General features: G+C 44.8%; 1 protein-coding gene across 2 annotated transcripts in view; it reads left to right on the plus strand.

Annotated features, from left to right (window-relative positions):
* Window positions 1-15,049, plus strand: part of GDA (guanine deaminase) — an 80,298-nt gene that overhangs the window by 31,696 nt on the left and 33,553 nt on the right. For both annotated transcript variants that reach the window (XM_068236398.1, XM_068236388.1), the window contains exons 2-3: window positions 6,351-6,439; window positions 14,455-14,626. In XM_068236398.1, coding sequence (XP_068092499.1) covers window positions 6,351-6,439; window positions 14,455-14,626 — 261 coding nt within the window. The remainder of the gene's footprint in view (window positions 1-6,350; window positions 6,440-14,454; window positions 14,627-15,049) is intronic.

A 15,049-nucleotide genomic window follows, 5' to 3' on the forward strand; every position in this document is an offset into this window, starting at 1 on the left:
CTTTAAAGAGAGGTTGAATTGACACTAGGCAAATAGTAAGGTTGTGATAATACAACCAAACTGTTTACTTTTGTTTAGAAGTGCTTCAGTTTTGCACGATGATTGATATCTTCTGATACATTTCACCAGTTTCAATTTTTCATTGATAATAATGGGTGTAGCAAAGACATAATTTGTCAATAAACTGCATTTTAGCACTATTCAAATGCTATCAGGGCAATAGATACAAGAAAGAAAAAAAACCTTAGTGAAATCAACTGAAAATAGTCAAAAAAAGGTTAAATGCATGTGGCATAAATAAGAAATAAAAATGTCCCTTCATAAATGGGATCTACAGAATTGATTTGTAAGGCATGCATATATTAATCATGAACTGAATCTGTCAAAATAATAATTTCTCTGATGTCAATTTAGAACAGCTCCCAGAATGGATGGGTTCCGAGAAAGTATTATATTGATTAGGCGTTACCAAAATACTTTCAGTACTTGATTATTATTATTATTAATTCTTTTTTCATGCTGTTTCTTCTTAGTATTATGCAAAGTCAAGCAGGGCTGCTGAACACTAATTACATTTCTACCTAATGTCCTTTTAAAATGCTTCAACATATTAATGCTAAGCTTTGTTTTTTTTTTTTTCTTTTTTGCTGTAATAAATTCCGTGGGCAGTGATAAAGTCACCTTTTCAGTACATTTAAAAAAAATATATATATATAAGAATCCTCATTATTTTTCAGTATACAGAGAGTTTTAGCAAACACAGTGATTATGGCACATCACTGACTAAAGCAGTTGTAAAGTAACACTTCTAATTCACTGTACATACTTTCAGGGCTGGTTTAAGCAACAATGGGGCCCCAGGGCAAAATAAACCTGGGGGGCGCCCCCAACAGATACCCCGGGACAAAAATCGGCATTAAGGGACCTTTTTTGCAGCTGGTATAGTCAGGGTGTGAAGCCCGAATCGGTCGGAGCTCCACATTCTGTCTACCCCAGCCTGCATGGGGGACAAGGGGTTAAAAAGTTTCAGGAGAGGGGACCCCATATAATTTTTTTTAAAATTCCCACACTCTAAACATAAATTTTTTGGGGGGAAAATAGGAAAAAATGCCAGGGATCTTCATACAGCCATATTGCGGCTGTATAGCGATCCCTGGCCAAAGCGCTGCGGCTGCGTATGGACCCCCTGGAAACTCCGTCAGGAAATTTATTGCTCTTTCCTTTGATGCATGTAAAATTACACTACCGTTAGGTTTGCTACGAAAAGTGACATTTACCGCATTTTACTTTTTTTCCTTCGAAACTTTAAAATCGATTTTCTCAAAAACTATAAGGTCTTTTTGACAAAAAAAAATTTCTCTTATTCCCAATGATCTCCTTAACATATCCTGCAAATTTAGTGTTCCTAGCATTTAAGGTGGATTTGCAATTAACCATTAAACTCGGCAGGTTTTTAAATGTGTATTTTTTTTCCTTTGAAACTTTAAAATCGATTTTCTCAAAAACTATAAGGCCTTTTTGAAAAAAATGTTTTTCCTCTTGTAGCCACTGGAGGCCCCTACAAGCTCTTGGCCCTGGGGCAATTGCCCCCTTTGCCTCCATGGTAGCGCCGGCCCTGCATACTTTAAATACTCTAAATTTAGAATAGAATCATCTTAGAAACATACTGATATGTACTTTAGGGTCACATGCCAGCTAAGTTGCTAACAACTGGTCACAACTTCTACTAACTGCCACAAAGTTTCAATATATTTTAATAGTTTCCAGTGATATTAACTCACTGGCACTATTAACTAGTCACAGCAACTGCTTGCTAAGGTTAGAAGCAAGTTATTATTACTGACTTTTATATAGTGCTAACATATTCCACAGCATATTCCATTGCACTGTTCGGACATTTTATACATAAATGGGTCAGTCAATAGAGCATTACCAAGATGCAATAGGAGAGACGTACCCACCCATATGACATTTCAGTCTAAAGCTGAATTTCCAACCCCCCCCCCCCCCCCTCGTGACCCGGGAAGATGGATCCCAGCATTGTCCATCAACGATGAGCATTCCCCGACCCATCTTCCTCTAGGCGAGTACGGACAACATCATGTGACGGCACAAGATGGACGTGAACAGGATGTCAAGCGATTGCGGTACTTTGCGCGGTGTCGTCAGGGATCATAAAGATACGTTTTTTCCAAGACGGTCGTTGTTGCCGCGCCTGCTAAACATCTTTGGTGTAATCGCATGCCTGTAGCCACATCGCGAGATCACAGAAACAATCACTCATCACTCAAAAAATTGCCGGTCAGAAAAAAAGTGGTTAAGGGCCTTTTGAAGATGAGGGGTGCACACAAAATGTATTGAGGTATGTTTTCCACACTGGACAATCCAGTTGTGCTGGCTGGAAAAAAATATTGCTGCTGCATTAAAGAGACTCCGTCACAAAAATTGCATCCTGTTTTTTTATCATCCTACAAGTTCCAAAAGCTATTCTAATGTGCTCTGGCTTACTGCAGCACGTTCTACTATCACCATCTCTGTAATAAATCAACTTATCTCTCTCTTGTCAGACTTGTCAGCCTGTGTCTGGAAGGCTGCCAAGTTCTTCAGTGTTGTGGTTCTGTGATGCATCTCCCCCCTCCAGGCCCCTCTCTGCACACTGCCTGTGTGTTATTTAGATTATGGCAGGTTCTCTCTGCTCTATTATCTTTTACAAGCTGGATAAATCCTCCTCTGAGCTGGCTGGGCTTTCACATACTGAGGAATTACATACAGGCACAGCTGTCTGCACTCTGCAGGAAGAAAAAGCCTGACACTTCAGTGGAAGATAGCTGCAGGGGGAAAGAAACACACAAATGATCTCTTGAGATTAAAAAGGAAGGCTGTATACAGCCGGCTTGTGTATGAATGTATTTTCTATGTGTGGACATACTGTACATCAACCTACTTCCTGTTTTGGTGGCCATTTTGTTTGTTTATAAACACACTTTTAAAAACTGTTTTTAACCACTTTTAATGCGGCGAGGAGCGGCGAAATTGTGACAGAGGGGAATAGGAGATGTCCCCTAACGCACTGGTATGTTTACTTTTGTGCGATTTTAACAATACAGATTCTCTTTAAGAAGACAACTGGAATGAAGATTGATTTGAGAATGTAAGTATGCATTCTGCTAATATAATCATTAACCCCTTCCGTCCATCCCCATGTCAGGCACATCTCTAATGAAGACCTACAAATGCTCAGCTAATACAGCACTTATAGGTCCACTTTAAAAGCAGTAATACATTCAATAAAAGTGCTTCTAAGTTCCTACAATGTGTACCCTAACAATCTTGGCATCCAAGCAAGTCACATGATTGTCATTCATCCTTCTCAAGTGACAGTCAGGGGACCTGGTTAAGGACATGACTCGCATTACAAAATGTATACGACAAAGTGATTCATAGGAAAGTGGACTAAAGTGATGCTCAAAAGAGAGTTCGCAATCATAAGTACAAACACATGACATTATGCCGCACGCAACCCCGTGGAAGATTTCTCACCTCGTTTTCTGTCCTGGTGGCAACTGGCAACTACAGCTGTGTTATGATCGGTGACCTTTTTGTGGAGTTTATTCTCAAATAATACTTCACAAAAAGTTTGTGGTTTTCTACTGTAAGAACTAGAATGGACACTGAATACTTATATCTTGCAAGATGGCCTGCTATCGAAATAAGTATTATGCTTGAAATGAATTAAGTTATTTGTCTTTAAAGCAGACATCACCTTAATTCCTAAAGTGTCTAATAAACCCTCTAAGTTGAGTACAAATTAGGCCTCATTTACACTTAATCAGTTGCTCTCAGTTATACGGTAACTGAAAGGACAACTGATTTTCAAAGTAATTCCCATGTTTCCCAATGGCTCGGTTCACAATATATGCGCTTTAACTGAAAGATTTTTCATAATGCACTGCTATGGAGAAGGAAAAAAAAAACGTGCACCAACTGATTATGTGTAAATGGGGCCTTAGTAGCCAAATGACGACTCACCCTGCTGAAGCTCAAATCCCCATCGTTTTTAAATAGTATTCCCCCATCGAGTTGTCGCAACTGGAAGGGAGATGTAATTCAGGGAGTGGCAATCGCTGGACCCCTTACAGGCCCCGCGCACTATAGCATTGCTTCTATAGCAGCGCATAGATTCGCTGCTCAGCACCGTGCACCAAAACAACCTTCTTCGCCTAAGTTGCTGCGTCCTCCATCTGCGACCTGGGTCTGTGTAAATTGTGTTGTAACAGCCACTCTGGGGGGGATCTGGGGCTGCCGTGGCTCCTGATTGGCTGCCTGGGTAGAGTGGGGCAGTCCAGAGCCTGGGAGCAAAGGAATGGTCAGTGAACTGTTTGCAGAGGGGGGAGAAGGCAATTGGACGGAGCAGCTGTGGGTTGTAGTGCCTGTTATTCTAATGGGCCTCAGATCAAGTATATATGTATACAGTATATGTATATATCAAGCTTGCAAAGGCAAGGACTTTCCACTGGTGTTTCTTGTTTCTGTTGAACTTCGCCATATGTACATGTACCAGTACTGGTGAGGTTTCAAACACACACATTAATTGCATGTATTTGTACTTGTGATGCTGGATGTCCTGATTGTACAGCTTTTTTAACTACTCAGGTATCTATGCTCCCCACTGTTTATCTGTTGTCTATTTTGTACTATGAACAGCACAACGGAAGATATTGGCATTAAATAAATAAAAAAAATTATAAAAAATAAATATAAAAATTACACACACACACACACACACACACACGACAAATTGTGGCCCTTAATGTATGAAGAACACTGAGCAAGATAGATTACTAATTGTCCCTCAGAGAGACGCAAAGTTTAATGTCCCTGCTGAAGTCTAGGTCTAGCTTTACTGGGCATCCAAGTTAATCTACCAGTATGAAGGTCTTGTGATTTCAGGCCATGAGAAGAAATGGCAGCAGCCAAAACATATAAGTTATGAATATGGGCACTAGAATTTCTCCCCCCTCCCCCCCCCAGACAATTAGTACTGGTCTCCCCCAACAGAAGTGATGCATCATGGGCGTTCCCTCTTGCTCACATACAACTAAATAATCACAAATACCTTCTGTTTTAATTCTAATTTATATTTAGCATAGCTAAATATGGGGTTTTTTTTTTTTGTAAGGAGGCTTTTATGTTACTTTTTAGTCCACAAAAAAAATCCTAGTGGCTTTGACTCAGCACAACATACCGTATTTTTCGGGAATATAAGACGCTCCGGAATATAAGACGCACCTAGGTTTAGAGGGAAAAAATCAGGAAGCCGGCGCCCTGAGCGACCGCTCTGGTCGCACAGGTCAAAGGCTGGCTATGGACTCACCTCCATATGGATTCCAGCGCTGGGTGGTCCTCTCCGCCTCCATCTTGTCAGCTTTACACCTGTAAAAGAATCGTTAGCGGCAGAGCGGCTCACCTTCCTCCAGCGGCGGCGATCTGCAGTCGTCTTAACGTGAGCCGTCATTATGGGAAGCCGCGTGGTACGCAAGATGACTGCAGATTGCCACCGCTGGAGGAAGGTGAGCCACTCTGTCGCTAACGATTCTTTTACTGGGGTAGCGCTGACAAGATGGAGGCGGAGAGGACCACCCAGTGCTGGAATCAATAGGGAGGTGAGTCGCTCTGCATTTATTAATACCAGGGGAGCAGGGGCCGGCAGACCACACAGGGGGACAAGGCAGGGAGTCCCCGACGTAGCGGCGGGTCGGCGGTTCGTATCGACGGGCGTTTTTAAGTTGGGGATTCCCTGCCTTTGGAATATAAGACGCAGGGACTTTTTCTCCCCATTTTTGGGGGGAGAAAAAGTGCGTCTTATATTCCGAAAAATACGGTAATTAGGTACTCTGTAATGACTTACTGTGATTGTTTTTCTTTTATAGTCCTTATACCGGGGTAACTCTGACTTAACCACCCTCTCCACTCACCATAAAACTGAAAAGGCTGCTCAGCTTTAATCTGAGCAGCGTGTTTGTACAACAGTATTTCCTAAACTGTCGCCCCAAACAATCCAACAATTATTTTCTGTGGCCATGATGTTACTAGCAGAGCAGAAACAAGAAACAGGTAGCTGGGCTTAGCAGAAGGGCTTACAGAGGAGATGTAGAAATGTCTCGGCTCCCAATTTCAGCTGACTAATGTGATATAAGTACTTAATACTTTAAATGTAATGACAGAATAAACTGGCACCATCTCTATTAAGACATACGTATGTGTTACAGATTGTGCTTAATTTCAAGGAACTGCGGTACAACATGTACTGTATATACCCATGTTCTTATTGCAGATCTCTCTTCCTCTAGATCCTGTTCCTGGAAGATGCTCAGTCTCAGGCAAGGTTGGCTCAGAAGTGGGGATTTGATGACAGCAAGATTGAAGAACTTGGCAAAAAGTATGTTCTCATTATTGCTCTTTTAATTAGTTTTGTTGGTAATGTTAATTATAATAATGTAGTGAGTAAATCCTGACCTGCCTCTCTCTTAGTCTCTGATCCCTGCCACTTAAATCACAAGTCACATGAATTAAAGAGAGCACAGCAATAGTACCAAGCCACACTATTTAATAGACTATGGAAATGGGCAAGGAGAGCGGAACAGTTGAATTGGGCGCAAGATATGTCCTGTTTAAAAGGGCGCCCACTGTAGAACGTCAACTACAAATAGTGGCCCCTGCAACTACTTTTATAGCTGGTGCAGTGGTGCTCAGCAGAGCTCGAATATTCGAGTAGCTCGAATATTCGAGCTCTTTTTTCAGCTATTCGAGCTCGAATACCGAGCTCGAATAGCTGCAGCTATTCGAATGGGCTATTTGAGTGAACTCGAATAGCCCATTCACTATTCGAGCTATTCGAGCAAACAGCGCTATTCGAGCTCGAATACCAAGCTCGAATAGCATCATAGCCCAGATTGATGTCCTTAGAGCCAATCAGAGGGCTCCCAGGCCCTCTGACGGCAGCCAATCACAGAGGGGGACCCTGGCCAGCCCCTACCCTATAAATAGCGGCCGCCATGTTCCGTTTTTCCGTCCTTGCCTGACTTTGTACAGAGAGAGATCTGCTCTTTTGTGCTTTGGCTTAGCAAGAGCTCTATTGTGGTCAATTACCTAGCGTTTTTGCTCACATACACCTCCTATACACACCTATATTGTTGTTAGTTAGATAGACATTGTATTTTAGTTAGTAGCTTGTGTGTTACATAGAGACAGACACAGCTGCTGCAGGCAAGCTTACACTGCTTTAGGCCTCAGGGCCTTGCCTGTGTGGGCAGCTGTCCTCCTGTCCTCCACACTCTATTTCCTTCTGATTACTATTGATTATTGTAATTTCTAGTTGTACTTACTAACTACTTACTACTAGGGACACTCAGTCACTGTTCATAGGCTAGCTCCTGCGCTGCGTGTGTGTGTGCGTGCACTGTCAGTACACACACTCTATTTCCTTCTGATTACTACTGATTATTGTAATTTCTAGTTGTACACTTACTTACTACTGGCTGGATAGTGTAATGGTTAAGGGCTCTGCCTCTGACACAGGAGACCTGGGTTCAAATCTCGGCTCTGCCTGTTCAGTAAGCCAGCACCTATTTCAGTAAGGAGTTTCTTGGGCAAGTCTCCTTAACACTGCTACTGCCTACTGAGTGCGCTCTAGTGGCTGCCTCGCAAGCGCTTTGAGTCCGACAGGAGAAAGGCGCTATACAAATACTGCCATTATTATTATTATTATTACTTACTACTAGGGACACTCAGTCACTGTTCATAGGCTAGCTCCTGCGTGTGTGTGTGCGTGCACTCAGTACACACACACACTCTATTTCCTTCTACTTAATCTGATTACTACTGATTATTGTATTTTCTAGTTAGTGTACTAGGGGACACACTCACTGTTCACTGTTCACACTTATACTGATTACTGAATTATTGTATTTTGTATTAGTACTGTACTAGTAATCACTTAGCGATCTAATCACTTAGTGATTAGTGTCACCTCACCCACCAACCCACTCCATTAAAGTACCCCACTTTTTCACCCGCCCTTTTAAAAAACTTTTTTGTTTACGCCCAAAACATCAAAGATGTCTGGAAGTGGCAGCCAGCGCGGTTTGGGCAAGGGGAAGGGCAGCAAGGGAATCAAGAGGAGAGGGAGCAGCATTGTGGCAAGCCGCGGCCGCGCCACCATGCACAGTTCCGCAGCAGCAGCAGCTGCATCAGTGGCTAACATTCCTCCTATAGCCACTGGCCGTGGACGCCTTGGGCGCCGCCCAGCAGGAGCAACTCACGCTGAAGAGACACAGCAGCAGCAGCGTGTAGTACCTGCTCCTATTTTCCTCCAGCCGGGTCAGAAACGTCCCATTGAGGAAAAGGATGCAGACACTGTGGTGCAACTGATGACGGAGGATGAGCAGCCCGCCATCAGCTCTGCATCCGAGGCCTCCACCCTCACCACCACCACCACCACCCCTGTTCGCAGCAGCCGCCCAGCAAGGCCTGGGGAGGAGGCCAGTTCACCGTCAGTCGCCGACCTGTCATTCAGCAGTCTTTTTACCCCAGGCATCATGAGTCAATTGTCTGCTGTTGTTGGCGATCTTGAGGAGGAGATGCTGATGGGCACTTTGGGGGAGGAGGGATTGGACAGCAAGACTGTGGCAACAGTCAAGCAGCCCATCCATGCATCAGGAGAGGAGTTTGGGGGGTCATCATCCCAGCAGGACATGTTTCAGGAGGGAGATGATGATGGTGACACGGTGACAGACAAAGACTGGGTGCCACCAGCTCCAGGGGATGTCGTCATCAGCAGCTCTGAGGAGGAGGAGGAGGATGCGCTTGTGGGCCTTGCAAGGAGGCGCATCATTGCAAGCATTGGCAGCAGTAGGCAGGTCCCACAGCCTGCTGATGTCTCAGGCTCAGCAGCAGCAGCAGCATCTGCCAGTACCACCACCAGCCGCACCCAAGCCCCCGCCCCAACCACCACAGGGAGACAGGCAGCAGCGGCTCCAGACCATAGGGGGTTGTTTTTGTCACCAATCTGGCGATTTTTTCAACCATGCCCACAGTGTACAGCAAGTACGCCACTTGCAACCACTGTCAGCGGAAGTTGAGCAGAGGTGCAGACCCCTTAAAGTTCAGCACCAGCTCGCTCATCAACCACCTTGCTGCGAAACATTTCCACCAGCATGAGGAGTTCCAGAGGCTGAAGGCATCTGGTGCTGGCAGTGGCACCACACCCATCACTGCACAGCCTTCAGCAGCAGCAGCAGCAACAGCAGCCACCCACCCTCCTGCTCCTCCAGCAGCACCAGCAGGAGTGCGGAAACGCACTGCTCCTCCCCCCTCTGCAACTCCTGCCGCCGACACTGAGGCCTTTTCTGGCAACCAGTCCTCAGTGGCCTCCTCTGCTGTGTCTGCTGATTCCCGTGCCAGCAAAAGGCCACGCCAGAGCCTTTTGAGCGAGTCCTTCCAGGGGGTGGTTAGGGCTCTGCCTCCCAGCAGCCGTCGCGTGCGTCAGCTGAACGGCTTGCTGGCACGGGCCATGTGCTCCCAACTCCTGCCGTACACACTCGTGCAGGAGGGGAGCGACATGCGTGCGCTGCTTGCTTGTGCAGCCCCAGACTGGCAGCTCCCCAGCAGACACTTTTTCGCCCGCAAGGCCATTCCTGCACTGCACCGCTTTGTGATGGCCAATGTGGAGCGAGGGCTGGAGCACGCGGTTGGTGAAAGGGTCCACGTCACCATGGACTCCTGGAGCAGCCGCTTCGGGACAGGCCGCTACCTGTCCTTCACTGTCCACTGGGTCAGCTTGGTGGAAGGGGGTGAGGATGGGAGAGCAGCAGCGGGCACAGCAGCAGCAGCAACACAGTGGGTGGTGCCACCCCGCAGGGTTAAGGGAACTGCAGCAGGTTCCTCCGATCCTCTGCCATCCTCCGGCACACCTGGCCAAACCCCCCGCCTCAGCAGCAGCGTGAAGGCCCGCCACTGCCAAGCGCTGCTGCAGTTGGTCAGCCTTGGGAAGACCAAACTGACGGCAACCCATGTTTTGGCCAAACTCCAGGAGCAGGAGAGGATTTGGCTGACCCCCAGAGGCCTCAGAGTCGGAGAGGTGGTGGCCGACAATGGGGCCAATCTGGTTGCCGCAATTGACAGGGGAAACCTGACCCACATCCCCTGTCTTGCCCACGTGCTGAACCTGGTGGTGCAGAAGTTCTTGCGCACCTACCAGGGGATGGGCGAACTGCTGGAAACGGCAAGGAACGTTGTGCGTCACTTCCGGCGCTCGGCTGCAGCCTGTGCAAGCCTGGAAGACGTGCAAAAGGAGCTGGAGCTGCCACGCCATCGGCTGATCCTTGACGTTCCAACTCGCTGGAACTCCACCCTGGCGATGTTGGAGCGTCTGGTTGAACAGAAGCACGCTTCCAACATGCGTGCGCCACCAGCTATTTATTACGCTCAAAAATAGCTGCATGTCTTTAAAAAAAAATATATAAAAGAGAAATAAGTGAAGAAGAAGAAGACGATATAGAAGAAGAAGAAGATATAGAAAAAGAAGAAGAAGAAGGAGAAGAAGAAGAAGATATAGAAAAAGAAGAAGACGAAATAGAAAAATAATAATAATAAGAGGATATAGGAAAAGAAGATATAGAAAAAGAAGATATAGAAGAAGAAGATGAAGAAGAAGAAGAAGATGAAGAAAAAGAAGATGAAAAAGAAGATGAAGAAGATGATGAAGATGAAGAAGATGAAGAAGATGAAGAAATGAAGAAGAAGAAGAAGATGATGAAGAAGAAGAAGATGATGAAGAAGATGAAGAAGATGAAGAAGAAGAAGAAGACGAAGAAGATGAAGAAGATGAAGAAGAAGAAGAAGAAGACGATATAGAAGAAGAAGAAGAAGACGATATAGAAGAAGAAGAAGAAGAAGATATAGAAGAAGAAGATATAGAAGAAGAAGAAGAAGATATAGAAGAAGAAGATATAGAAGAAGAAGAAGAAAATGAAGAAGATATAGAAGAAGAAGAAGATATAGAAGATAAAGAAGAAGAAGAAGAAGAAGAAGTATATACACTACTGAACAGAATTTTGGACACAACTTCTCTTCTCTTTCCACCTTTTTTTTTTAAAGGAACATCCCCATGTAATCACTTGCTGTTGTTACTTTTAAAAAAAGATGTTTCTTGCATCATTCACCCTCAAAACAAGTGTTGGAAGCTATTTAAGGCCAATTCGAATAGTCAGCTCGAATAATGAGCTCGAATACCGACTCGAATAATTTACTATTCGAATTCGACCAAACTCGAATAATAAAAAGGGGTATCCGAGCATCACTGAGCTGGTGCTCTTTTTAAAAATGGTGCATCCCGGCGTGTGCCCACCAAGGTTAGGTTAAGAGCGGTGATGGGGGGTTAAAGCGGAATATAACCCTGCATTTCAACTTTGCTCTAAAACATTATTTACAGCATATTATATGCAAAAAGCATTTTTTTTTTTACTAGACCAGCATTGGAAGGGTTAAACACAGAGGTTTAAAGGTCCGTGGAGAGATATGCAGAAGTTCAGATTGTTATATTCTATTTAGTCACATTCAACACTTAGATACATTTATGTAAACAAAATGTATCTATGTCAGCTTCAGATGCTTCTGCAGAAATCTCCAGGAACTTTAAAGCTCTGTGTAATGCTTCCAATGCTGGTCTAGTTTAAAAAAATGCTGGTTGCATATAATATACTGTAAATAATGTTTTAGAGCAAAGTTGAAATGCAGGGTTATATTCCGCTTTAAGGTAAGTTGACGGGGTTAAGGTTAGTTGTTGGGGTTAAAGTTAGGCATCCACCGGGGGATAGTTAACAGTGGTGTAGCAATAGGGGATGCAGAGGTAGTGACCGCACCAAGGCACCGGGACCAAAGGGGCCCTCCTTCAACTACTTTATTAGCTTTTTGCTGGTACTGTGCTAGTTATGATCACTTCTATAAATGCTTTGATTAGTTGGAACCATTAACCACTTGCCGACCGCACACTCATAACGTGCGTCGGCAAAGTGGCAGCTGCAGGACCAGCGACGCAGTACTGCGTCGCCAGCTGCAGCCTAATTAATCAGGAAGCAGCCGCTCGTACGAGCGGCTGCTTCCTGTCAAATCACGGCGGGGGGCTCCGTGAATAGCCTGCGGGCCGCCGATGGCAGCTCGCAGGCTAGATGTAAACACAAGCGGAAATAATCCGCTTTGTTTACATTTGTACGGCGCTGCTGCGCAGCAGCGCCGTAAGGCAGATCGGCGATCCCCGGCCAATCAGCGGCCGGGGATCGCCGCCATGTGACAGGGGACGTCCTGTCACTGGCTGCACAGGACGGATAGCCGTCCTGTGCAGCCCCGATCACCGGGGGAGGCAGCAGGTAGGAGAGGGAGGGGGGAATTTCGCCGCGGAGGGGGGCTTTGAGGTGCCCCCCCCGCCACCCACAGCAGGCAGGAGAGATCAGACCCCCCCAGCACATCATCCCCATAGGGGGGAAAAAAGAGGGGCAATCTGATCTCCCTGCCTGCACCCTGATCTGTGCTGGGGGCTGCAGAGCCCACCCAGCACAGATCAATCAAACCAGCGCTGGTCCTTAAGGGGGGGTAAAGGGTGGGTCCTCAAGTGGTTAATAGACTGTTCTCCTCCCCAGTCTACACCTCTTTCACACCGCAGCTGTCCTTGGCAGGTTTTGGTGCTCCATATCAATTATTATGTATAAAGCCCTTAAGGGGGCCCAATGTAAAACTTGCACTGGGGCCCATAGCTCTTAAGCTCCAACCCTGATGGTTAAGGTTACGATAAGTGCCCACCATGGAAGGGCTAAGATTAGGTGCCCACTGGGAAGGGGGGGGGAGGAGTTAAGGTTTAGCACCACCAGGGGAAGGTTCTGTGTGAGAGAAGGGAGAGGTTAGTTCATTGTAAAATATCTGTAAATATTTCCAATATTTTACTATATGAATGGAGTAATAGAATATCGGTAAAATTACAGATATTTTACTACCGCTATCCGGCAGTCTTTTAAACATGCACATTTTTAACATGTATTCAATGAGAGATTCATTCATAAGATAACCTCACCCTTCCCCAGGAGATCCTCACTTGCTTCCTTTTTCCTCTCTCCAGCTATGCGACAGAAAACAGTAAATACACTTTATCAGCAGTTAGTTCCCTGTGAGAGATTGAATTGCTCCTGTGTAACAATGTGTAATGCTAGGTACACACCATACAATTTTCTGGCAGATTTACCTGCCAGATCGATTATTTCCAATATGTCCGATCTGAATTTCGATCGATTTTGATTTTCCAATCGTTTTTTTATTCGTTTTTTTCATTCAGTACTATGAAAATTGATCAAAAATAGACCAAAAAGTGATTAAAAATTCAGATCGGACATGTTGGAAATGATCGATCTGGCAGGTAAATCTGCCAGAAAACTGTATGGTGCGTGTACGTAGCATTATGTCCAGGAATGGGAAGGAAAAAGAATCAATGACGACACAGCAATAAAGAAATGTATTATCCCATTGACTGCACAAGAGAACCTAGTTTGGCAGCCTTCTGTGAAAATTCTATTTACTCCCCTGGCGAGATCATCCTTATAAAGCTGGGGGGGGGGGCAATTTCTTTCTTCTTTCTTTTGTATTCTTTGTGGTAAGTTGAGGTGGGAGAGTGATCAGAGAAAGTGGCGTCTGGGCTCCTTGTTGGTCACTAGGCCCCAGGAAGTTGCCTAGGTTGCCTTGTGGATAATCCTGCTCTGGGACTCCTCTTCCAAGGGGGAAGAGAGGTCACCATAGGCTCTGGGTGGGGGGGTTGCTTCAGGTGGTCCCATGATTGTTGTGTTTGCTGGAGGGCCCAGAGGGGTATTAAGACTGCAGGCAGAACACAACAGCCAGTGCAGTATCGGTCAAATGTCAGTTATTAACAAAAAAGGAACATTTCTTGGATACTGACCTGACCCATTATCTCTTAATTAGAAATGGACAAAACATTATACTCTAGATATTCCTAAAGCAAAAAAAAAGGCCTATCAGGTTTGAAATCCATTTATTGATTGCCTGACAGCTGATTAATCAGTCAAGCTGGACGATATCAATTAATAATAGGTGGTTATTAATGTGATGCAAAGTTCCTGTTCAGGGTTGTTGACAGTCGTAGAGCAGCAGAAGCTGCTTTATTGAATTTTCACGTCACATGACTACAGTACTCTTGATGTCAGTCCAGGAGTTTCAGCCCCAGCAAACACCATATGTTTGGGGTATTAGTGCCACTGATGTTTGATTGCTGCAGAGGGCACATGTAATATTTTGTTCTTTTTTATGTAATTTGCAAATGGAAAGTTTATATGGAGTCACGCATAAGCATTCTCTTACATTCAGTGTTTTACTTAATACATATTTGTATTCTTCTAGTGAATTCTTCATGCCTGGAATGGTGGATACCCATATCCATGCACCCCAGTACTCCTTTATAGGAACAGGTATGGAAAGACCTCTTTTGGAGTGGCTGCAGTACACCACGTTCCCAACAGAAAATATATACTCCGATGTGGAGGTTGCTAAAACACTGTACAATTCTGTTGTGGTAAGGTTTCATCATTTTTAGTACTTAAATACAGAATTAAACTGTTATTTTGAGTGGTCACTAGTAATGGTGGTGTATTGCATAGGACTTTCACCATGCAATGCTAGAGTCCCTGCTTCAAATCAGAGCCAGGAGTTTGTAGGTTCCCCTCATGTTTACATGAATTTCCTAAAGGTATTCCAGTTTCCTCCTACATCCCAAAACATACAGATAAGTTTACTAAATCCCCCTAAAAGTAACATTTGTCCAGTGGCATAACTACAATTTATGGGGCCCCCCAGCAAAATTTTGATTGGGTCCACCAAGGGCTCATTCACACTACAAGAGCTTTTCTGAGCGCTTGTGATTTTAAAAGCTCTTACTAATATTATTCAATCACAGAAAAAAGGCATTTTTGTATGTTAGTATTATTATTTATTTATA

This window comes from Hyperolius riggenbachi, chromosome 1 (genome assembly GCF_040937935.1).
Source record: "Hyperolius riggenbachi isolate aHypRig1 chromosome 1, aHypRig1.pri, whole genome shotgun sequence".
In the NCBI taxonomy this organism is placed as follows: domain Eukaryota; kingdom Metazoa; phylum Chordata; class Amphibia; order Anura; family Hyperoliidae; genus Hyperolius; species Hyperolius riggenbachi.